This window comes from Barbatula barbatula (genome assembly GCF_947034865.1).
Source record: "Barbatula barbatula genome assembly, chromosome: 15".
In the NCBI taxonomy this organism is placed as follows: domain Eukaryota; kingdom Metazoa; phylum Chordata; class Actinopteri; order Cypriniformes; family Nemacheilidae; genus Barbatula; species Barbatula barbatula.
The window spans coordinates 21,029,555-21,055,037 of NC_136778.1; the positions used below are offsets into that span (position 1 = coordinate 21,029,555).

Consider the following 25,483-nt stretch of genomic DNA (forward strand, 5'->3'; position numbering starts at 1 on the left):
AATACCAATTATTGGCCAAAATATGGGTGCATCTCTAATTCAAGTGCTTGTTGCATTTCCATTAACACAAATGTTTGCTTTTTTGAATGGAAAAGTCTTATCAGTTACAAATCTGCCATATTTTAACCACAATAGCAATTTCCCACATGCTATTTCACGTCCTCTGGCCTTAAAAAAATTAAATTGCTATACCCTTTACATTTGCGGTTTAAATGCCTTTTACAGAAACCTGTCAATCAAACTTGCAGTTTGTTTTTAAAATGTTTCGCAAAACCTTTCATGTATAAGATGCTGTTTTCATTTAGATCAATTCAGGCCTGTTGATCAGCCACTAATGTTCTGCCTTGGAAACAAAGCCGTTTCTGTCCTTTCTAGGCAACAATGAATTGCTTTAGCAAGATTACTGTGTGCTCTTCTGATGCATAGCAAAAATGTAACCATGTCACCAATTGTCAATTCTAGACAATGGCAAATGACAGGATGAGGACGACTTCTGTTGCGTCTGATAGTTTAAAAACAAGCTCATTTTATATGTGTGCTTTTATTCTATTTTTAGGTTGCTTAGCTGCTGTTACCTGCAAATGCCAGCCTTAAGACGTGTAGCTTGTCGCATTAGAGCAAGGCTGTCAAACTCATTTTACATTCATTGGGTCAGATTAGTAAAGATGTCAGTTTATGGGCAATTCCAGCATAATGGATTATTTGGAGTCAAAATTTTAAATATAAATACTCCTGATGAACGAGTCCAAACATCAGAAAACATTCAGTCTACGCAGGAGTTTTCAGTTTTAAAAGAGGGGGAAAATGTATGTGTTATGGATGTGACAAAAAAGGACACGTTTTTTGAGAGACATCACACTTTGTAGGATTTCTGTGAATTAAAATGTACAAACCAGATGCAATAATACCTAACACATGGAGAAAGGATGGCTCTTCATAGACCACATAAGAGTTATTTTAGTGACAGTTCCGTTTGAGACTTACATGACTATGGAAAAATATGCTACATAACAAACAAAAAAGAGACATCATGTGGGTATTTAAACCATCCAATATTGACAACTGAGCCATCTGTACGGTAAAACCTTTTGGTAAAAATGTGTTTTTCTTCTCTCAAGCTTAATTCTTATATAATGATTCAAAACTTTTATCACATACACAATACACATTATTCTGAAGCTGCAACTATCTATGTTATTTCACTGTCGACATCTGCTCTACCATGACTTCCATTCACTGCCCAGGAATTTGAAGTATTTCTGTACTTTGGCAGTGCTCCACATCACAGACAAGCTGAAAATAATGTGTTTTCATTTGCCCCAATATTTGTGAAAAGAAATATTCTAACATCCAGAAAATGCATCGCCTATAGCCATCCAAAAATGTGCTCATCTTTTAAAAACTGAATTGATCACACGTCAAATACTTGATCTAATTACTTAGTAAGACTGTTTAATCGATGTATTAATTCATCATTTACTCACTCTTAGGTTGTTCCAAACCTGTATACATATCTTTGTTTAGGTGGAACATTAAAGAAGATGTTTTGAAGAATGTGGAATATCAATCAGTTCAGGGGCACCAATGACTACCCTAGTACATTTCTCCTACTATGGAAGTCAACAGTGTCCCAGAATTGTTTCCTTACAAACATTCTTCCAAATATCTTTGTTAACTTTATTTATATTACGCTTTTTATGGTTTTCATTGTTACAAAACAGCTGTACAAGAAAACATTGACTATAAGCAAAACATATAAGGTTATGCAAGTCAAAACACAGGTCAAATATCAGACAGACTATAAATTCCTATATGCAGTGATAAAATAAGTCTTTAAAATTCTAGCAGCCCCCCCACAGCCAGGCAAACATTGCAAAACAGTATGCAAACGGTGGAGAGGAACCCAAAACTCCATTGGAGGAGAAAAAAACCTCAAAGGGAAAACAGGCCTAACCAGGGGATTCCAGTTCCCCTCTGGCAAAAGCTGCAGCCTCTGCACAAACTCGACAGTGCTTGCACAACAAGGCAAAATAAAAAAAACATTTGATTTAAGATTATCATTAATAATCTAAGTCGCCACGTCCTTTGTCCAGCTCTATTATCACTGCTTTTGACAGGTCTGGGCATGGTTGAACTATCCCTTTTAAGTACCAAGAAAGGATGACTCTGTATAAGATGTACATAAATTCATGCGCAATAGTCTTTGGACAGCTCAGCCTTGCAAATGAAGAAGTGCATTAAAGACATTTGAACATGATGTTCTGAAATGTTGGTTTTAAGCAATGTGTATTGTTAAAGTGCTGAACAAATTCAAAATTAAAGCAGGCTTAAAAAACATATGTCCAATATGCCTAGATCAAGGAAAGTGTCCATTTCTTGTCCAGACCAATTATTAATGACCGTTTTTTCTTCTGCTGTCACATTAACTTCCCAAATGCTGATTAAATGGAAATTTGGAATGGTTTCTTAATTTTTTCTGTGGCTGTATTTTTGAAGGTAAAACCTTGCCCCGATGCCATGGGTTCTCGAAGATTTAGACCCCCTATTCAATGGCCCCTTTTCAACTCACAAAAACAAATATTTCTACCAAATTAAATTTTTTATAGCTTGTCATTAAATTTTGGCCAAATAATAAGAAATATATTGGTTTGTAGTTTTTTTTATGTATTTCAATGCTCATTTTTTTTCATTTTAGTAATCTTCATGTCCCCCTTAGAAGTCAGCTGGGCCCCCCTGTTGAGAAGCACTGCCCTATGCGTATACTTTATCTGTGTGTATTGTTCTGTTTTCACCTAAGTGTGCATAATTTACTGTGATGTGTTTGCACACAGTTGGTAAATGACCTGCGATCTAAATAGGTTTATCTTTTAGGAACAGCTGGTTGGTCAGCTCTAAGAGGTCATAGAAATGATAGCATAATCCCGTTATCATATCCATGATGAGAACCGTAATCCTTACTGCACTTTAAAAACCACTTTGCCTTCGTAATGTTTTGTCCCCATATTTCTTTCCCTTATAAACAAAAGATACTGGATTACACAACCAATGTTTTTATTTCTTATTTCTGTACCATTAGTATTACAGTAATTTCGATATGATAGAAGGTGATATTTGCAAATGATATTACAAAAGTTTTATATTTAAAGCAAGAGGGACTCTGGTTAGCATCTGAAACATTCACATTCGTCATAATTTAAACTGATTTTGCGTCACATGTTATTAGCTACTCTGTAAGAGCTTTTGATAAAAGGATGTAAATGTGTACGGTTAGGGTTCAGTCAGATTCCTTCGTTCTTTGTGATATAGCATGTCTGTCTCTGATAATTGTCATGAAGCCATCTGTACTTGTACTATACTTGTTTTTAAATGTTGTTTTATTCTCCATCAAATTGTTATATTTAGATACCAACAAATGCCCTAAAATGTTGAACTGTACAATACAAATAACAATGGTGCAGATGCTGTCTGGACGCCAAGGACATTGGACGATATTAAAACAATTTTTTTCATGGGTCATAACTTGGATCATGGATGAACATAAGAAGAAAGATTTCATTATGGATATTGTGGAGGAGGATTTGAAGTGTAAAATATTCCAGAGCCTTGGCACCTGTACTGGGAATACCCTATAGTTCATTGATATAAATATGAGAATCTTAAAATTATTTATATTCTTTTGTTTTTATTTTAATTTAAAACGTTTGACTTCACTCATATAGACCGTGATGAATGAACAGAACGGGGCAAAATCAGGTCTTAGCGGGATGGCAGTGACCTTCTAACCACCTACACGTGGTCCACATGCCATTTGTGCTCCTAGGGGCAGCTAGACAGTTCAAAGTCTGTTATAGGTCACCAATGACGTTTCTCTGTTAACCCATTGGCCACAGGAAAAGGTTAGTATATAGAAAGCTTGCTTTTAACTCTGAACAGGCGAACATTACAGTATGTGTCCTACATGGAGAAAACTAGGAGCGCACTATTGGAGGTTGACTGTTATTTAATATTAGGCTTTGTGTATATGTTACATTAAACATTTTTTTAACAGATATCAATGTCAAACCCCTGTCCAGTATGAAAATGCAGAGGTTACATGTTCATGTCAGCACGCTGTATTTTTTTAGTCCATCTGCCTATCCTTTCCTTGACAAATGTAATATTAAGGGAGATACCAAGACCGGTTACGTACTGCTCCCTTAACATTCCTTCTGTCTTACTGAGCTACAAATGACTTTCTCGATTTCTCAACTCTTTTATGAGTACAGCCAAACACAAGCAACAGTCCCTCCCTCCTTAAGAATGGAGGCATGCTCAGTTTGTTCACGTGAAGGCGTGTATAACAGAAATCAATGCCAGCTCACTTGACTTTCGGTCCCAGGAAAAGCCGGTACTAGAGCTTTGTTGGACACCTTTGAGGGGTAAAAACAGCATAGATGATGACAAAAACAGAGGGAAAACTGATGACCTAGAGCTCCTTTAAGCTACAATTAAGCAATGAGTTTTCGGGGCCAGAACAAGGAAAGCTCATGGGTTGTTCTTGAGCCCAATGAGGAGGTCGTCACCTTTAGGAGTATTTGGGAGGAGAGAAGCCGGTTTACGAGTCTTAATCGCAGGTTATCGAGATGGTTTGGTGAGTCCAGAGACACTCTTCTCTTATCTAGGGGGGGGGGGGGGGGGAGTCATTTGGAAGGATGAATTGTTATCAACAATGTAGTTTCTACCAAGGCTTTTGAAATGTACTGTCATAAAGTCGTTCCTCGAAATCTGAAGCAAAAATTCTTAGAGCTGCATCACCAGCCAGGGATGCCAATGGTCTGGAACTCATAATATTGAAACCTACTGCTGTTTATAGCGGAGACTGGTCATTTGGAAAACCGAACCAATGTGTTAGCGAGCAACTGGTATAGGGGTGGCTGTGGGAAAACCTCAACCATGTGTGGTTCCTTATAATTCAGATGTTGTCCAGGAAAACCACTTTAATTCATTCTGCTGTAATGTTTTGTGAACTTGCTTTTATGTTTCAAGCATTGCTAAAGCTAACCCAACGGCGGTACCCATTGAGTTCCATTAATGTTGTGTCCATGCAATTGAATTTAATGGGTACTGCCGTTACTTACATTCTTGGTTCTGTTTGCATATAATATTTGTATTAATATCTTGGGATGATTATGTTGTTTTTTGGCATTGTTTATTTGTGGTTTCAAACCTCATTGGCGTATCTTTTTGAAAGCATGTTATCATTGACCACCATAGAGTTTAAAGTCCAGTGCAAATGGGGTGGGCTGGCAAAAGACGCCAGAGCATTTGAAAGTGTTTACTTGTAAAATGCACCAACGGAAAAGAGGAAGAAAATGAGTTTCCTCCATCTATTCTGCTTTTTACCTATGCTTTTAAAGGCAGAATGGTAGATGGGACACAGCAGCTGTACATTAAATTAAAGATATGTATGTGTAGTTAATCAAAAAAACGGACAAAGGACATTAATGTTACAGTTGGGTAAATTAGGGCCTTTTAATTTATAGTTTTCCCCAGTCCCGTTTTTCCGTTTTAAGTTCTGTGTTTTCCATTCTTTTACTATACTATAATTATATATTCGTCCATATTCTGAAGTATTATATTATACTATTATATTTTTATACAATGGTAAGGTGCAGTAAAATTCCTCCTTTTGCAGATAGAATGGTGTTTTTCACAATATCAGTGTATATATATAATTTTAGTTTAGTAAATATATGTAAGTATACTGTTTATAGTTGATCAATTTACTGCTAGAATACTACAATTTCCTATAGTAAATATTTGAGTACAGTGTTTTTAATCTGGAGGTTCAAGTTTACCAGACTTTTATTTTGAGGGGTCATTGCAAAGAGTGTGTGGTTGGTGGTCGATATATTTTCTCTAACAGGGAAATGCTTATAAAATAAACTCTCTGATCAGCTCTGGAGATGGAGTTCATGTGTGTTCATGTTCACAACAGAGCGTCACAAATGTATAATAATGCGTTAAACTGTGCTGCTCATTTACATTCACGCGAAACAAGCAGGTGATATTTAAAAAGACGGATTGTACCTCCACTATTCCTTTCCTGTTTCCACATCGCAGAAATCACAGGGCTCTACATATGGACTCGCTGCTAAATAAACTAAAAGACAGATTTTTTCGCAGCATGTGCGACATACATAGTCTGCGTTTCGTCATTATTGGTTTAATTTCACTTACTGTTTTCAATTATTGAATAAACATTTTTCATTTGGCCCAACTAACGTTGCTTAAATCGATTTTCCTGTGGAGCGTCATCAATTGCACATGCTGATGCAAAGAATCTACAAGATGAATAAAATGTTCTATGATTGGCTGGGTCATCTGTTCATTGATTAGTTTAATCCAACGCGGCTGCCGCTCACAAGAAGAGGAAATCTTTTTTTTATCTTCAGCGTCGTGTACCGCAAAGAACCGTCCCCTTGGAAGCGGCAGTATTTTGGGTGCTCGAGCACCACTTGCGCGCCGCCACCGCTCCACTAATGAAACTGCCTGCTTCTTGCCACTTACCACATGTTTCCCATTGAAAATCTACTGGACAAACGCGACTGTCGTGTACTGACTGAATGCCCCATTACATTACTAGCATTTGTCGTTAGAAACACATCAAATATTTTCAATTCTTAAGAAAAACCTAAATGTAACACTCATTTTAACCTAAGAAGGCCGCCATGCTCTTTTTCGATTACGTAAACTGGTTGCACGCACAGCTAGGCAGCCAAACTCAACACAGACACACTAAACGCTTGCTGATACTGAACGCATTCTTCTTTTATGGAAGGCATGCTGGCTTGTGTCAAGAGGACATACCGCCACCTACTGTCCCTGTTAGGGCTGGGCGATATGGCTTAAAAAAATCTCCGATTTTCTATTTTAATCGATTTCTTTTTCTATTTTAAAACAAACTACAACTGACAAAGAAATTGCTCAAAACAAATGTACTCTTTATTTTGTTCTGATTTTCCTTCATGCAGTTTAATCTAAATTTACCATTGGGGCATAAGTGTAACAGGAAACAAGCCTTAAAACATGCTTGTAAACGAGATGGCAGGCCCTGCCATTGTAAACAGTGAATATGTAGCTTATCAGTTTTCTAATAACCTCAAACTTACAGTGACACAATGCACCTTCAAAATAACTTAAAATATAAATAAATAATTTAACTGTGTTTCCCTTTTTGGTCAAATTAATTTAGCAAAAATGACAAAATTAGATATATTACAAACATACATACAGTAGTGGTATTCATAAAGTGCAAACAAAACTTTCAACAGTTTTCCTGAATCCCTGAAATTGTAAACAAAATGAAACATCTGCATCCATTACTTTAGTTTCAACATTCTTCATGTACACATTTTTAGCCAGGAAGACAAGCCTGTCTACCACCCCTGGCTAGAGACATGCCCGCTTACATGTAACAATGCCCTCTCCCACACTGAAAAGCCTATCTGATGGGGCACTTGTAGCAGGGACAGACAAGTATTTTTGCAAATCGCCCCCTAAACGTCAAATTCGAGTTAATCGATAAAATCGATTTATCGCCCAGCCCTAGTCCCTGTGTGTTTATATATCTGATCTTATGTTTTAAGTGTCATATTTTACTGTTATCTATGGTTACACGTTTAACCCAACCCATTTGATGGGTCATTTTTGTTATTTATTATTTTCATCATATTTATTATGAATTTATTGCAGTGTAAACAAATAATGCACGACATAGAAATACCTTTATAATTCTTTATTTCCTATACAATAAGTTTAGGTTGCAGTTGTTTTATTAATGTACTTCCATTTATCATAACGTTACAAGAATTTACAAGAATCAAATCAATAAATAAACAGAACAGAGGCGAGTCTAGCTTATACTACCTAAGCAAAAGCTACCAAACAGCAGCACCACCAGGCTTGGCATACTCCAAAATGTAAATAAGCATCACGTATCAACTGCTTAGACATGGTCTTCCTCCAGCATCATGCTTCCCACAATAACGAAGACTTAAAGCGGCACCTCATAGGATTGGCCTCTTTGTCGCCATCTCAGTTTGTATTTGCTAGTGCAGGTGATGTGCGGAGATATTTTCTTTACGTGAGTTGTGATTCGGCACTGCTCACACGCGTGGATGAGTCTGATGTTTTGAGTCGTGGCTTGTGACAGTCCACCGATGAGAATCTTCACTGTACATCAGTAGCGCATCATAAACACACATAACATGGCATATGATATAACACGAAACAAATGAGAATAGAACCAAATAGTGCAAATGGAGGCTGTGTTGAAGTGTTTTGATATTATTTCGGGTGCTGGGTCATTTCCATACCTGCCGTCTTGGCCGGGAGTCAGAAGATCCGGACCGAAGATCCCCGAACATGGGTCTTAAATGCTGACAAGAACGGTCATAAATCATTATACAACTACATATACATTTACATCTTAGCTTGATGACATGTAGGGTCAAACTTTTCCTTTTGACTTTAATTGTGAAAATAAGTACACAGTGTTAATTTCATATAAATTTGTTATCTACACGTTTCATTACATACTTGTTTAAATGTCAAAAATAAAATTTTAGGTCTTTTTTCACATGACTGTACTAAGAGGAAGTTTTCAGACATTATTTCTTACCTGCAAATTTGTCAGTTAAGGCTTCAGGCTCCCACTTCTGAAGATTCCTTTGCATATAATCTGTCAAAATGATGAAGGCCATTGCTGCAAGCCTGAAAATGAGACTTTGAATTGTTTTGGTCAATGAAAGCCCAAAATAGCTGCTATTTGTTTTAAAACTATGATTAAAGTTATAAATGTAACCAAATAAAATAAACACACTCGCCTTTTGACTGAGTGGTGCCGCAGCGCTTGAGAGGCCTGATGGTTCTGCTGGGTCCTAAAACTCAAGTGCGCCGACAAATATCTAATGATTTAAGGGATTAAAATCTATGATTTCCTCAAAAGTTTGTGATTTACCTACAAGTTCTGAAATAGAAAAACAAAGCGAAGGGGCGACCCAAACGATTATTTTTTTCTAAGTTTGAAATGGGTTTGTTATTAAAGCAATTGGTGCTGTCGATAGTCATGCAGATTATAAAAACGGTCGACAGAGATGTACGTTTGTGTTGCTATGAAGAAACACGGCATACAAACATATATATATATATATACACACACACACATTTAATAAGTATTATTAATATTAACTTACCTCTCGTCTGTCAGCAGTGGCGCCCGTCGACCACCGCTCAATTTTTGTATGCTTAAGATTTTCAAAAGATATGCCTTCCAGTCGCAGTCAATTGAATGATCATTTTTGTGATTTAATCATGCTTTTATCGTGTCCGTGTATATCTTAGACATTCTTTTTAAGCAGTGTGCAGGCAAGGTTCAGTGTACTGCTTTTGCATACTTTCTGATCATTTGAATAGGCTGCTGTGTCTGACGTAATATGGAAAGACGAGAGTCTATAGACCTTACCTGACATCATACTTTAGATCCTGTATTTACTACTGTAAAGACATTTTTTTAATCATTTTTAATTTCATGTGCTGTGATGTTACGTAAATTATGTAATAAATGTTGCGTAACAGTCAAATGACACATAAATCCTAAACAGCGTCCGACACATTTTGAGAGATGTCATAAGATGGGTGTGTAGATAATTACAGCAGGGCTCGACTTGGGCCAGTTGACAATTGTTGACAGTTGGCCATTTTAATTTATACAGTGAAGACTATGAAGTATTTACATTATTGGATTTCTGTACCGCATACCTACTATTAGACCAACCTGACAGACCTGATTAAAGCATTTATTATGTTTGCTTTATTACAATTTTGTGTGCTATATTGTCTTTAACAATATTTTATATTCCTGTAAGTCAGACTAATTGTTTTTAATGGTATCAAAATGATGCTGCATAGTGATACCAATATGAGCTTTAACCATTTTTTACGTAAACTTCATATTATATTTAAAATTTAAATGATTATATGTATCCCACTACTAATTCATATTTTCAATAGATTGAATTAAAAACTTTACAAATTAAAGGTACTTCTACCTTATTTGTGTCCGATTCGATAAAATGTCATATAAAATATCATTTTTAGTTATATAAAATAAACATATATATATATATATATATATATATAATATAAGTCTGGTATTAATGCAAGAGCAGCTGCCTTATATTTACTTAAGACTTTCAACGAGTTAAACAAAAGAATCAAAATAGTCATTGTATATAGTATTGTATATCCTTCTCCCATAAAACATCTGTCCTGTTGTTGTCACCATTTGCAACTGATGGCTCATTTATTGCTGTTCCAATGGAAAAACAGCTGTAAAGTCAAATGAGGGCAGAAGTACAGTAAATGTGTAAACATTAACAGACGTAGGACACATGGCCCTAGTATGATCTTACATAATCTTAGCTTTGGGCAGAAAAAGAGAATCTAAAAATCAATACTATATATAATAGCTAGATTTGTTTTTCAGTCATTTTTAAAGATGTGATACAACCACACCTCATGAATACACATAATAATAATGCGATAAGCAAGTCAAACAGTTTCTTGAATGTCTCTTCTTTTGCTCCTTTTTCTTTAGAATCTCCTCGGTTGTCCACTGCCTCTGTCGGCAGTAATGACCGGTCCTCCACAGCCACGCTGTCTGATTGTTCAGACTTCCCAGATGTCCAGAGACCCATAAGTGGGGTGTCCACCATCTCATCTGGGTCAGGTTCCTCTCGGGAAGACGTTCCACTCTCAGGCATCTCAACCGCTGGTGCACCCATCGGGGACAATGTGGACTTGGAGTTGATGCCTGCTGGGCATCCGAGTGAGACTCCAGACACTCAGAACCTTGGCCAAGAATCCAGTCTCTACTTAGGGCAAAAAAGCAGCAACGCTATTAACAACATCCATAATTCTAAACAATCTTTCTCTCCATTTGCTGCTAAAACCATGGCACCCAACCCCGGACTCACCTATCTGGACCGTGTGGTCATGGAGATCATTGAGACGGAGCGTATGTACGTGAGAGATCTGCGGAGTATCGTAGAGGTAATGAATAACGTTAATTGGCAATTCATTGTTAGAATATAATAAATTGATATTGGCTGAGAAAGACCAAATTGTGATTGAGAAATTGAAGACTTGAAGTTGTTTGTGTCCCTAGTGCAGTAAGAACCAGTTGGTGATAACAGGCAGAATTTGCTGACATATTGGGCTAGACGGACACTTTGTTCAAACAAACATTGAGCTGTCACAGACCGGTCGTGATGGAGCAATGTCAAAAAAGAATCTTTAGAAAGGAAAGCTGATTACTGAAGCTTTGGAAACATGACAGAGTGGGAAGTAGTTGAGGACAATGGATCTTATTGCATGTTAAATGTCACCAAGGGTGCTGATTGCAAACATGAACCAGCAGGTTTTGCTATATCGGGTAAACTGTAAATGCGGGTAAAGGCTAAGTCATTAAACAAGATTAAACAAGTTGTGTAGATTTTGTTCGGTTGAACACGAAAGAAGTATACTTGGAAGAATGTTGGTAACCAAACAGATCTGGGGCACCAAAGACTTCCATAGTAGACAAAATACTATGGTTGTTAATGCTGCCCCAGAACTGCGTCGTTTGCAACATTCTTTAAAATATGTTGTAACTTTGCACTGTTGTAAGTATATTTTTCAAGCATCTGTATAATACCCCTGTTCTGAAATTGTGTTATGTGCAAAGGTAGCAAGCACGACCGGTATCTTCATAGATCTTTTATTTCATCTCAACAACAGTTTCACATGGTAGTAACTCTAGAAATGACCACACTTCTTCTACTAGCTCCGACTCAACTCTTACAACCTCTAGGGGCAGCACAAGGTATTACATTATAAGACACAACGCATTGGAATTATAATAGCGTATAATAATTGTTTTTAGAGGTGCACCGGTTGACCAGCCAGAGAGCGGAATCGCTATATCCGCTGACTGCACGTGCGCACACACGCATCATGGACTGTACAGACAAAAATGTGCACCGTAGTTCATCTCTCGTTGTAATAAAGTAAACTCCTAAAGTACACTCGGTGTTCAACCAGATTGCTTGTCTTACGTTAAAACTATAGTCATTTAACTTAGGTCAAATTCACTTTCAAAACGACTTCTACTTGTTTTTAAAATCCCCAAAATAAGCAATTCAACCTATATACAGTATATGATTATCTGATTCAGAGCTAACTCACACAAACATTTTTATTATACATATACATCTTTAGAGTGGAAATACATTATAAAATTTAGCTAAAAAGCTAAAATTCAATTACCCTCTTCTTTTAATAATACAGACCCAAGATAAAGACAATTTATTTTACATATCAGAAAATAAAGCGATGTTAGTCCAACTACACGCGAATAGCGCGATTTACCGCGTTTGGTGTGAACACTCTTTTAGACTTTTGTGAGATGAGTAAAAAAAGAGAAACGGGTCTATTAAGTGGCATTTGTTTAGTTATATGTATTATTTTTACTTCTTTTCATCCACAGAGTTCTTCAATCATTAAGTCTTATGAAAATAAAAAAATTATTATGAAAAAAATGCATTGAAGAAAAGTAAATTAGATTTTATATCTGTACTGGTCAATTGTAGTCCGTGGATAGAATACCGGAATTGGCAAAAATCGGAATCCACTGGTTGGAAAATTGCAATCGGTGCATCTTTATTTGTCTATTTACCCATTTTATTTAAAAAAGGCATAGAAATGATGCGTTTTGGCTGTCCTTTTACATGAAAACGGCATTTTAGGGGACTGAAAACGGTACTCTTGAAAACGGGTTCCAAAGTGCATGTTTTTGATAATGACGCGGTTCTCGTTTCCGTGTAAATCCCGAAAATTGCACACACAGTCTGTAGGCATGTCAGAGTATTCCCCAAACAAAAATGGCGGCCTACATGCTGCATGTTTGTGCTGTGTGACATAGTTTTTCCTGGATCTGTGTAAATGCAAATCGTTTTGATAACGCTTTTTTGCGTACGTGAATCTTTTCAAAAAGGCAATTTTTTATTTTTATTTTGTATTTTATAAACATACTCTTATTGTTTGTATCCTTAATACCTAGTTCTAATCTTTATTTGTTAGTTTAATGTTTGTGTAAAAATACCCATGTAAGAAAAAACTCCATTTATAATATACCTAAGTATTAAAGGTAAAAAAGACACACATCAATGTATGATATATTCAATTTAGTTTTATTTAATTGATATCTTTTTTCACAGTTTTGCATTGTCTCTGGGCAGCTTTACATACAATTAGGCAGTGGTAGTAAAGAGAAATTTAAATGAATAAATAAACAGACGACAAAATATATGGTATTATAATACTGTCACGATCTGGAAAGGACAGAACCCAAAAGAAGGCAGCGGTGATGGAAAAACAAAGGCTTTATTAAACAAACACAAAAAAAGACCCACGAGGGGGAAAAATAACACTGACAGCTAAATAATAGAACGCAGACTCGACAGGAACCAAACACTGGACTGGACTGGACTAAACTAATATTACTCTTGACACTTACTGACTAGACTAGACTTCAGGAACAGAAACGAGGTATAATGGCTTCGCAAGGCACAACACACAGGCGAGCAATACAAAATAAGCACAGGACATAAAATACAAGGGCATTAAATAAGGAACTAAATCAAGCAGGGAACAGGTGAGGGCGGGGACATAGACGAGACCGGAGAGAAAGCACATTATACCGTTAACGACAATAATGTGTTTCTCTCCACACAAAACACGTGGTACTGTCATGATCCTGCCCCAAGACTAGAAAAACATGACAAGACGTGGCAGAACCATGACAAATACATGGTAATAATCCAAATTTAGAGAGAGTGTGATTTAACCCAACAAAATAGACATGTCACTTCTAATAATAAATGTCTGTTCTTCTGTACTAAATCCCACATTGATACATTTTAATGACAGCAGATGCTAGTGAAGGCCTCCATGAGATTGTTAGCAGTCAGACATCTCAGACAGTGAGATTATAGCGTTATGTAACTTCAGGTTTGACAATTGGATTTTGTCCTGTCCTCAAAGTACAACACAATGTCACAGCTTGAAGTGAGATTAAGAACAGTCATGTGGTGTAAATAGACATCGACATGTGTTAGGTGGAGAGGCATTTCATGTTTGGGTAAATCGATTCTTTATAAAAGCTCTGACTGAACTTTAGCGAACAATTTTAAGTGATTACAACTTACAAGCTGGCAGAGAAGCTTCGCTAGCATTTATTGCTTTAAGGAAGTGTTTTGTTTGTGTAACGCGGCACGACACACGTCTTGTTCTAATGGGATTGTTGCACCAGACAAAATGTAAAATTATAATGGTTTCTAATGAGTTCTATTGTCTTTTGTCGCGCCGCGCCCGGTGTAGACAGAGTGATGAGACTGCTGTGACATCAAGTCAAACCTCTACTGGGTTTAGCTCTTCAAAATCTTTATATTTGTATGAAGACATTTTGTTCATTTGATGTCTAAATGTTTCTATTTAGTCTTTTGGGTGAAAGCCAAATTTTTTGGTTTGTATCTGTAAACAGGGGTGCAGGATTGATGTGAACTTTAAAGTGTGAACAGAAGCTAAAAAGCAAATGTTATGCCTTTAGTTAGACACTGTTAAAAAAAATCATGTACATTTTTGTTGGTTTTCTATTAATCAGACAGCATTTTTTTTTCTTTACATAAATGACAAAAATATTGTTGCTAGGTGGTTCATACAAAGTCAATGCTAAGACGCAAATAGACGCGATCTCGTGGCAGGCAATGCGAATGAATCGGGCGGCGCGATTCAACTAAAGGCTTAAACCTTATTTGAACTTAGTTTGAATCAGGACACTAGGCATCTAAACTCAATTACTGTAATGTTTGTGTCGGCACATTTTCAGCCCTGTGTCATCTGCTGGAGTAAAGTGTCCGTTGGCATTCAGGCCTTCAGCACCTGCCAAGAGCGTATTTTACATTGAGACCTGCTTGATGACCAATCGCATTAAGGGCTTGTGTCAGCTCTACTTCTGGCCACGGCTTAGTTCTGTTCACAGCTTAAAATAAACAAGAGCTTTTTAGCTGGACTAACGTCAGTCGTAATGATGTAATTGCTTTTATTTGTCATGTGGCATTTGTAAATAATTGATAAGAGATTTCATGGTGCTTATCATAGTGCAGTTAATGTAAGTAACATAACATGAAGATTTGAAACTGGTATCTGCTTTTTGTCCCGATTCGTATTGAGACAACATATCGCACCCCTTTTGTTTTATCTGTGACCGGCATTATTGATGGCATAGAATTCATAGATGTAGCATACTTTAATAGTATAATATTGGCCAGGCAACTATGTATTTGGTCATATGATTTTTGACCGGAACTGATGTGGTTTTGCAATACGTTGGTTTATCATAATTAAGCGAATGCATGATCTTTGTTTTGCAAAACACAAAAGATGATTTTATGAATAGTTGGGGGAAATCCAACGATAAACACAAAAGCGGTTGGTTATACTGCCTCGACAATTTTTTTTCCTTTTTGCAGGACTACCTTGCTCACATTATAGACACTGGAGATCTTCCCATCGGGCCAGAACAGGTGTGTGCACTTTTTGGAAACATAGAGGACATCTATGAATTTAACAGGTAAGAATTAGGTTATTATTCACCAACACAGGCACCCTTTTTTATATGGGTTCTACTTAAAACATTTTCTTTCATTTCTGTTATTGATGACAGTAGTTATTTCCAAATTGTTACAGTTTTATTTTAGAGTCTGTACGACTATTTTTCAATGGTAGTTCATTTGGCAGAAGTTCATATAGGAAAACCACACAAAAACCGCTGTTTGGCCTCCTAGTCGATGACATTTATTATTACTGTCATGTGTTTATTGATAAATAAAGTCCACGTGATGCACGTATGTGGTCATTTTCTAATAAAAGTTGATTCGCAGCTCAATAAGCTGTTTCTACTTATTGGTGCCAATATATTTTTCTTGATAAGATTATTCATTACATCATGTTATCATCATTTTGGCATCAGTTCAAATACGGTTCAGTATTTTCACATTATTTCAGTGCTCTCACATGTAAAAGGTTTTTAAAGGCCCCCTTGTGGTCGATAATTGTATCCCATTAAACAAATCTTTGACCATCAAAATGACATATTTACAGTTTTTCTTGCGAAAATTATTTTCCAATCTTAAAATAGCTTAAATGTAAATCAACACTTCAGCTTCATTAAGTGTACACAGATACACGAATATGCAAATTAGCCCCGCCTCCACTCAATCTCATTCGTGCAGTTCAGACGCTGCTAAAATTGAAAGTGAAACTGAGAGCTGACACGGCAGTGCAGAGATCATTTTAGCCCGAATCTATGCGCCATCTTTGCATATTTATGCTGGTCCACAGGGGTCAAATGAGTTGATTGGTTAAAGGTTTATGACATCTTTAACTGGGACAGTTTCAAAACACATGTCTTTGGTTTTATGAAGAAAATACTATGGCTGCACGATTTCAGGAAAATGTCACATTGTAATTATTGAGGTAAAAATAGATACGATAAACTGGGTATAATGAGTCAACTTTGTGTGCATTTTCCTTGATAGCAACCAAGATAACTGAAAATGCAGACATTTGTGTTTCTCAACTGAGATATACAGTTCAAACTAGCAACAACAACTAGAATTGTTGTTGTTTAAAATTAAACTAGAAGTTTTCAAATTAAAATAAAATGTTCTGAAATTAAATAGCAGTAACATCTTTGCATTAGTGAATTAAATTAACTTAAAAAAAGATATATTCTCAAAAGTACAGGTAAATAAAACAAATAGAACAGAAATACACATTTTAGGAGATAATCCCAACAAACGGACATTTAAGCAGGATGTAACGTATACTTGTATGAACTCTTTTGAAAAATAAACTGGATATAACTGTGTGGTTCACTCTGTAAAACCTAAACCTCTATAATATTTGTTGTTACGACATTAAAAACTAGATTTTTATCATAAAGCATAAATATATATGCATAAGAATACATTTAAACGTAAATAAATATTTTCCTCAACTACCACTCCATCTTGTATATAGTCAAAATCAAACCGATCATTTTTGTAATTTATCGGAAATATACTGTAAGTTCAAATATAACACTTGCTCCCAAGCTAGCTTGCCCTTGCATGTTTATGTAAAACGGGACAGTAAAATTATTTACAGCAGGAAAAAATCATGGCACTTTATTGATCGGTAAATGCTATATTTAATGCTGTCACCGCACTAGTTAGTTACATTTCATGGCCCTGATGCATTTAAAGCCTGTCTTTGTAGCTTTGACCACATTTGTTGTGTTGTATTTCATCCATTCAAACGGCGCAATTTTGACATGTACAAAGGCCTGTCTGTTTAGACAAGAGTGCCTTTGTTAGATCGTGTGCTGAAAGAGAAAAAGAGAAGAGAGAAACCCTGAAACAGTCGTATACAGTAGCTTATCTTACCTAACAATATGATTTTTGTTTTGTTCTTGAACTTTATTATCATTTTGTTGAGGACTAAAAGTGAATAATATAATATTATTCATATATCTCTTTTTATGCTATTTAAAGCCAACCAGCTGTCGGCATGCAGACAAGTACAATCTCTCAAAACACCTGTGAACATATAGTGACCCTTTACATACCCTACCTGTCATTCGTCAATTATTTTAAACATTGTTTGCTCATTGTTGTCAGGTGTATGGCTAAACCAGAGATAGCCCTTTACGTTCCTAAGGTGCATTCAGTAAGTGAGGGTACAAATGGCATGGTTCTGTTTGGAGTGGTTTGCTATAAATGCATGACAAAAACTGAGGGATGGGCACGAGCACTCGGACACAAAAAAAACATTTTTAATAATCGTATAATGCATATAATAATAATCAAATAATTTTGTCACAGTTTTATCAACATACATATTCGTATCAGTGTTGTAATTCAAATCTTTTCATTATCGCCATGCGATACACACGCTTATGCCCCGCCTCACACTTATGCCCCGCCTCAGAATTCTAAAGTATTCATTTTTTAACCATGTCCAGTACTCGAAATGAATGATGATTAAAACTGCCCATCCCTACAAAATGTGTGATTTTCATTTCCTTTGTTTGCTGTGGTGTATTTTATGTCAGGGAATATATTTTCGAACATACAAATGGCTGCTGGTGAAAGCCAATTATTGCTAGTGCATTGCTATTGCTACCATTTAATTTACTATTGAAACGGTTTGCTTTGGTAATTTTGACAATTTTTTCACTACTTTTAAGCCTAAAGTATACTTTACTTTTTACACGTAAACAAGGGTCATCGTGCGGTGCGTGTGACGCATATTTTGACATCCAACTTTGTACGCGCAGGTCGCACACGTGCATTACATTTTCTTCAGTAATAAGTTTATCCACAAAGTGGCACCTGTTATGTGTCATTCATTACACCGAAAGACCTGCTGCTTTACATGCTTCTTACGGACCCCTGTAGGCCAAGAGGGGTATTGCAAATTGTCACGATGCGAATACTCCGAACGCGGGTGTTCGTCTAAGAGTCAAATGATGTACAGTCAAACCAAAATGTTTTCAGACACTTTCAACATTTCTCACATTGTCACAGTTTATTCGCCATAGTTTATAAAATGATAATAAAATATGACACTAAACTGTCAGAACAAAATTTATCTTGATAACGTCAATTAACGTTGATAGAAATGAATGTTATGGATGACGTTGAATTGCTGTCAGCTGTTATATTTAAGTACATGATTAGATAATACAAACTTAGGGCAACCAATTACAAAGCAATGCTTTACTTCAGTCTTGTGTGTTAAAAGTTCACACCAGCAATTAAAGAAAAAAATAAGAAAAACATGATCAAAGTGTCCGAAGAATTTGGTCCAAAATTATTATCAGTTTTACTGGTACTCAACTGTATGAAGATTTGTTGGGTATAATATGTCACAGTTTATTCAGCTATCCTCACTTACATAAATGAACTACAGCGTCCCGCACTCAATAGAAATAAAATAATAAAAAGGATATCTAATGTCTGAAAAAATGTAGTTTTGACTGTATACTTAAGGTTGTGCGTTGTTTTCTTATTTTATAGTGAGCTGCTTCAGTCACTGGACATGTGTGACAATGATCCCGTGGCCATCGCAAGATGCTTTGTACTTAAGGTGAGGTCCGGTATTTGCTTAGGAGACTTGCATGCATCAGAATATCAACAACCCATACCCAATACTTTTAGCCGTTAGATCTTAATATATTTCAATAATATTGTGTTAATAGATCTGAAATAAACTGTAGTACAGTACATTTAAATCTAAAATATTTGAACACTCGCTCAAAATCTTAATGCAACATATACGGTTATATAGACTGTTTCGAAGCAACAACATGAATAAACGTTACTGCGCATGCTCGAGTTCGTGGACTGCCTTTAACTTCCGGTACACATTCTCAGTTCGTAAGGTATCGTCCTCTAAAGGATGCAATCGGAGGATCCTCAACTTACAAGTCCTTTGTAGGACATACTGGCAGAAATGGAAACGAGAAGCACCACATTGCTATGACAATCGCACACCTGTCAAATGAATTAAAATAATTTCTACGTGATTTTAAGAGGTTAAAAGTTGGTTAATTTCTACCCTAAACAATGCCAAGAGTGTAAAATAGTTTGCCTTACTGTTTTAAACCGTTTAAAAATCACTAATACATTGTAAACCCATTTACTACATATGCCTGCTAAGATTAAATTAACGTGACTAAACTGTTAACTATTTTAGCACCACATATTTGATTGAATGCCGTTTATTCATATAACAAACGTTGGACGACGCAAAGAATTGTGGGTTATCTCTAGCAACAAAAACCTCATGTGTCCTACGAATTCTTGTGAACGTAGGTCGCATTAGAAGGGTGCATACGGAGTGTCCTACCTGCTTTTATGAAACGAGACAGCCTTGATGACGTAGCAGGCTTCAAATTAGAAATTTTCCTGTCCTGCGCCGCGTTGTTTAAATAGCAAATGCATTTGTGCACCCATGGGCTTGTTGGCCAAAAACAGAGGTGTGCTCAGGCGCATTGTTGGCGCGTCGCTCTTTTGAGGAACTGAAAATAGACTACACTCTGTTTATTACATCTTTTATTTCATATAATTATGATACCATAAAATAATTACATTGATTAATGGCAACATAAATTAAATAAAATATTAAAAGTTCTATTATTAGACCGGTAAACAAACACAGACCGGAAGTTTACTGGAGTCCAGGCTTGCACGTCCAATGAAACAGTCTATAAACATTCTGCAGAATGATATGCTTCCAGCTTTCTGTTCATTACAATGCCCATTTGCATTAATAAAAAATATTTACAAATCTGGTGTGGTAGAATTTGACTGTTTATGTTGAAGCAGAACAGAGGGGCGAAAGTCCCAATTGGTGCCCATGTCTTTTGGTGTTTGCATTTTTTCTTTAAATTCTTCTGTATTTAAAAAGAACTTGATTATACTCCAAAACAACTTAAATAATCATCAGTGATATTGATTCTTTGAATGAGGAAATGTGACTGACTGTGTTGTCGGGAAAGGCATTACTAACTCTATTTCCCTCCACATTTTAGCGTGAACATTTTGAAATCTACACACAATATTGCACCAACTATCCAAAGTAAGTATAAACTTAACAATGTGGTAAAGAGCTTTTGCATGGATTATACAGCATTTGTATTCGTTTTTGAGGCCTAAGATTCTTAAAGGTAAAACATCCTAGAAACATGATGGACAGGGAAAACTGTCTATTGGTTAAACCCATGTTGCCATGTCGGAATGGTCCGGATACTCAGACAAACACCACAGATCCACAATGCACACTGGTTTCCCCCAAAAGTAATTTATCTGATACATCACCTCTGTGGGGGTGAATTTTAAACAACACATATAGTTGAGCATCTGTTTCAACCTCATTTGAATGTGAACTTTAAACAAAAGAAACCTATAAGTAATAAAACCTTCAGGTTCAAAGTAGAAGTAAGACTTCGTTGTGAATGCTCAGATTAATGTTTAATGTTTCGTTTATGTAACGGTTTGTATACCTCTGTGTTTTGACCGTTCATCTTCTCCTGTCAGCTCTGTGGCTGCTCTCACGGACTGCATGAGAAACAAATCTCTGGCTAAGTTCTTCAGGGAGAGACAGGCTACGCTAAAACGATCTTTACCTCTGGGATCTTACCTGCTCAAGCCCGTCCAGAGGATACTCAAATATCATCTTTTGCTTCAGGTTAACCAACTGCATTTTTCCGGATGAACAAATCCCTTTGTGTTTGATTTTTTTAATGGTATTTAATGTGTAAGGGGTTTAACGCGTATTCGTTCCGAACCGTCACGGGGGAAATTCCAAATATATAGAACGTATTGTTTATTTGCGGTCAGTGCTCTTTAGCAGCTAAAGCAAATTATCGCATTGTGCGTTTTAAACTTTATTTTATAACATGTTTCAACTGTTGACAGAAAGAAAAAATCTTTAAATATCTTTTTGTCTTATTTTGCATGTGGACATGTTGTTTTATAGGAGATCGCCAAGCACTTTGACCAACGAGAGGAGGGGTATGAGGTAGTAGAGGAGGCTATATACACAATGACAGGTGTGGCGTGGTATATAAACGACATGAAAAGAAAACACGAGCATGCTGTCCGTCTCCAGGTGGGCTAACAACACACATGCAAATATAGTGTGTGCATTATGTGGACAATTTTAAACTTCAACTTCTATTGTAGGAAATCCAGTCTCTTCTCATTAACTGGAAGGGTCCAGATCTGACCACGTACGGAGAGTTGGTACTAGAAGGCAACTTCCGTGTCCAGCGCGCTAAGAATGAGCGTACACTCTTCCTCTTCGACCGCATGATCCTCATCACTAAACGTAGAGGGGAACATTACGTATATAAAACCCACATCTCGGTAGGACATCAGCGTTCGTCATATCTGAGGAGTCGATTAATGCTTATTAATATAGAATCTGAATCTTTTATGGATTAATAAATGCTGGTTTGACATGGGAATGAGGTTGTTTTCTTCGTTTTTTTCTGTCTGCAGTGCTCAACGCTGATGTTGATCGAGAGTTCCAAGGACTCACTGTGCTTCAGCGTCACTCATTACAAGCATCCCAAACAACCTCATACCGTCCAGGTGTGTCCTCGTGGTCTATCGTTCAGTGATTGTTCTGTACTCGGGTTTATAATAAGAATTATTAACATTAGGGTTTCTATTAGACCAGGACAGTGGAGGAAAAAAAGTTATGGGCTCATCATATTAAAAGACTCATTTTGGAGAACCATCAGGCTGTCATACCACAGAAGGTAAGCAAACTTCAAACAACATATGTTTGTGTTTTAAAGCATCTCAAATTCATTTTGAATGTTTTGGTGTTTCACTTTTAGGCAAAGGAAGCCATTTTGGAGATGGATTCTATTTGTAAGTGTTGGTATCAGATGAGTTTATGATGACAGTGCGATTTAATTTTTGATGATATTATATAATAAAAAACAAAGTTTGGAACTAATAAGTTTGCCTTTTTTTCAATGATTTTATATTAATTGCACATTATATGATGTGTAGTTTAGTGTGCGAGTTGCAAAGTAGTACTAGTAGTAAGTTATATAGAAATTATACACTTAAAACTTGGAGTTATAAAGTGTTACTAACAATAAACCATTTTTGTCCATGGCTTTGTTTTGTCAGATAAAAAGTACAGGTACAGCCCAGAGAAACTAAAAAAGTCAATGTCATGCCAAGCAGAGGAGTTCACAAACTCTAGACAGGGCCGAAGACGGTCAGGTAGGTTCTCAGTCTCATTCTTCTTCTGAACATGTTTTCTTTATTGAAATGTGATGTACAACGATGGTCTACTTCTTTATCCGTCAACAGAAACATCTAAAGAGATTTTAAAGACCACTAAAGGTAATTTTCAATGTTTTTCTCAAAATGGTTTTGTTTGTGGTGTGTCTTTGGCAGCATGAACTCAGGCTCTCCAAATTTGTGCAAAACCTGATAATCCAAATAATCCCGGCTTGATTTGAATGTTCCAGACAATCTGTGTCCCAACGGAACAAAGGAAATGTGACCTTTTGCTCTGCTCTACAGAACACGTTTGGTTAATATGTTATATCATTTGGAAAATAAATGAAAACGTGACAACATCGTAGTCCTCTCTCAGCCTCCGTATGGCTTTGAAAGGGAGGAGGAAGCGAGCCGCTGGTTGCAAGTCGCAACCTCACCACTAGATGCAGCAAAACTTAAACAATAGTCCTTTAACATGCTCATAAACTCTTGAAACTTGTTAGAAAAGTCAGACATATATTGGCCATTAGGCCCGGGCGAACTTTGGTACGCAGGGGTAGCAGGGGGCTCTGTAGTGCTGATTGTCATGATTGTAAAAAAATCATAAGCACTTGCATAAGACATGCCAGACCACTGTGCATTGTTTTCTGAGAACCACCATTTTGCGTTGGCACAGTGGTGCTTGGGCACTTCGTAGCTGCTAGCAGCTATATTTATTATTATTTTCCATATTCCAAACGTTATTGTGCTTTCATACTTCTGGAACTTGTCATATTTTACACAAATACTGTATATCAAATTGATGCTGATCGACTAAAACCGTGTATCTCCAAAACTGGCATTTAACAAAACATAAAAACCCTGCATTTATTTCAATGACACTGTGTTGTCAAAGTTGACAAACTATTTTTAATACTTTTTATTGGTTTAAACCCACAGACAAACATGATACTAATAGTAATAATTTATTTTAAAAAGAAATCATGAAAAATGGACGGCAACAAAATGTGGCCCTGTCTGTGAAATCTAGGCCAAAGTCATAAAATGTCATTGTGAAATTTAGCCATAAAATGACATAAATAGATAACGTTTGTTCATTGCTGTAAATGATCGATTAAATGCTTTATTAACACTTTGACTTCAGTCTTTCACATGGCTTTAGTCTATATTAAAGATCAAGTTAATGTTTTTTGCAGAATGTCTTGTACAATATGTAGAATTAGTTCATGTTGAAAACAGTCAAACGCAAGTTAAATGTTGTATGCAGATTTCTACAGAAGGGTCTCATATTTTGTTTTAAAAGATTTTTACACATACCAAATAAATTGTCTAGCCATTGTGTAGTCTTAAGGTGTTTAAAGAGTTGTAGAAACGTTGCTCGTGTAGTATTTATCTTCAATACATATTTTCAAGGTGTACTGTATAATATGCCTTTAAATTGACTAACATTCTGTTTTTTCTTGCTTTGATGGCTGGTCTGCTGTTTGGAACTATGTATCAGCAAAACTAAAGGTAAGAAACCAATAAATCAACCAAATTGATTAAAGGAAGTTTGTTGTTGGTTTAGAATGGAGATACAAAGTTCTACTATTGCCTAAGGGCAATAAAAAGGGGCAGTTTTACTTCTGATGTTACCGATGCTGTGGGTTTGGGCCATGTCCTGTGCTTTATAACATGAACAAATGTTATTTATGACTTCATGCCCCAGCATTCAGACAGTGAGGGGGCTTTGCCTGCTGACTCGAGGCCTTTAGAGGCTACGGCTAGCGTCAGCACTCTGGGTTCAAACATAAGCGATTCAGACAGACCCGCTGTAGACGAGGACTGCCCTGAAGCCAGCGATAATGAAGAACAGGCCTGTAGCTTGACTTCAATAAAGAGAAGCTTGAATCAAGAGGAAGAAGCTGAAGGGGTGGGAAGTGAATCTGACGATATTCTAATGGAGGACAACCAGGTAGCTGACTTCGCGAGCACCATGTTGGCTGCCATTTCCTGTTGGCACTATAAAGCCAGGGCTTTGCTTTCTATGGGCTTGCCAACGGTGAGGTTCTCTACCACCACGGGAATTTTGTTTATCCTTCTACCTGACCTTCATTGTGCCTACCAAACCTCCCTTCTACGTTGCATGTGCCGTAACAGAATACACTAACAACTCACCAGAATCCCCCCGAAACTAAAGCTGTAGATGACCCGGCACCGGAATTGTAACAAGGAGCATGAATCTCACCTTTTGCTTTTTGCCGTCATGAAACATTGGTCACAGAGTAAATGTGCTTATCACTAATTTGTTTGAACTAACGGTTTGTTGCCGTTCATTTGTTGAGTTGAGAGAAATGTCTAGTAATAGTGTTGTTGGGATATGGAAACAAAGCAATTGATGCTGTATTTTTCCATTTCTGATTGGAATTTTCTTAGGGCTGTCAAACGATTAATCACAATTAATCGCACCAGAATACAAGTAATATATGTCTGTGTACTGTGCATATAAATTTTGTGTTTATAAACATATATAAACACATACATGTATAAATATTTAGGCAATATTTATT

General features: G+C 36.5%; 1 protein-coding gene and 1 long non-coding RNA gene across 2 annotated transcripts in view; one reads left to right on the forward strand and one right to left on the reverse strand.

Annotated features, from left to right (window-relative positions):
• Positions 1-25,483, forward strand: part of LOC306905081 (pleckstrin homology domain-containing family G member 3) — a 41,954-nt gene that overhangs the window by 10,420 nt on the left and 6,051 nt on the right. The window contains exons 3-15 of the mRNA XM_079475464.1: positions 10,640-11,094; positions 15,612-15,712; positions 19,203-19,272; positions 20,720-20,766; positions 21,225-21,375; positions 21,667-21,798; positions 21,873-22,055; positions 22,191-22,283; positions 22,367-22,453; positions 22,535-22,568; positions 22,836-22,931; positions 23,022-23,054; positions 24,626-24,975. Coding sequence (XP_079331590.1) covers positions 10,640-11,094; positions 15,612-15,712; positions 19,203-19,272; positions 20,720-20,766; positions 21,225-21,375; positions 21,667-21,798; positions 21,873-22,055; positions 22,191-22,283; positions 22,367-22,453; positions 22,535-22,568; positions 22,836-22,931; positions 23,022-23,054; positions 24,626-24,975 — 1,832 coding nt within the window. The remainder of the gene's footprint in view (positions 1-10,639; positions 11,095-15,611; positions 15,713-19,202; positions 19,273-20,719; positions 20,767-21,224; positions 21,376-21,666; positions 21,799-21,872; positions 22,056-22,190; positions 22,284-22,366; positions 22,454-22,534; positions 22,569-22,835; positions 22,932-23,021; positions 23,055-24,625; positions 24,976-25,483) is intronic.
• On the reverse strand, positions 7,764-8,776 carry LOC306905075. The gene is made up of 3 exons (XR_013787692.1): positions 8,663-8,776; positions 8,358-8,420; positions 7,764-8,214 (listed from the first exon to the last, which is right to left on the reverse strand). It is a non-coding gene; the product is annotated as an uncharacterized lncRNA (long non-coding RNA).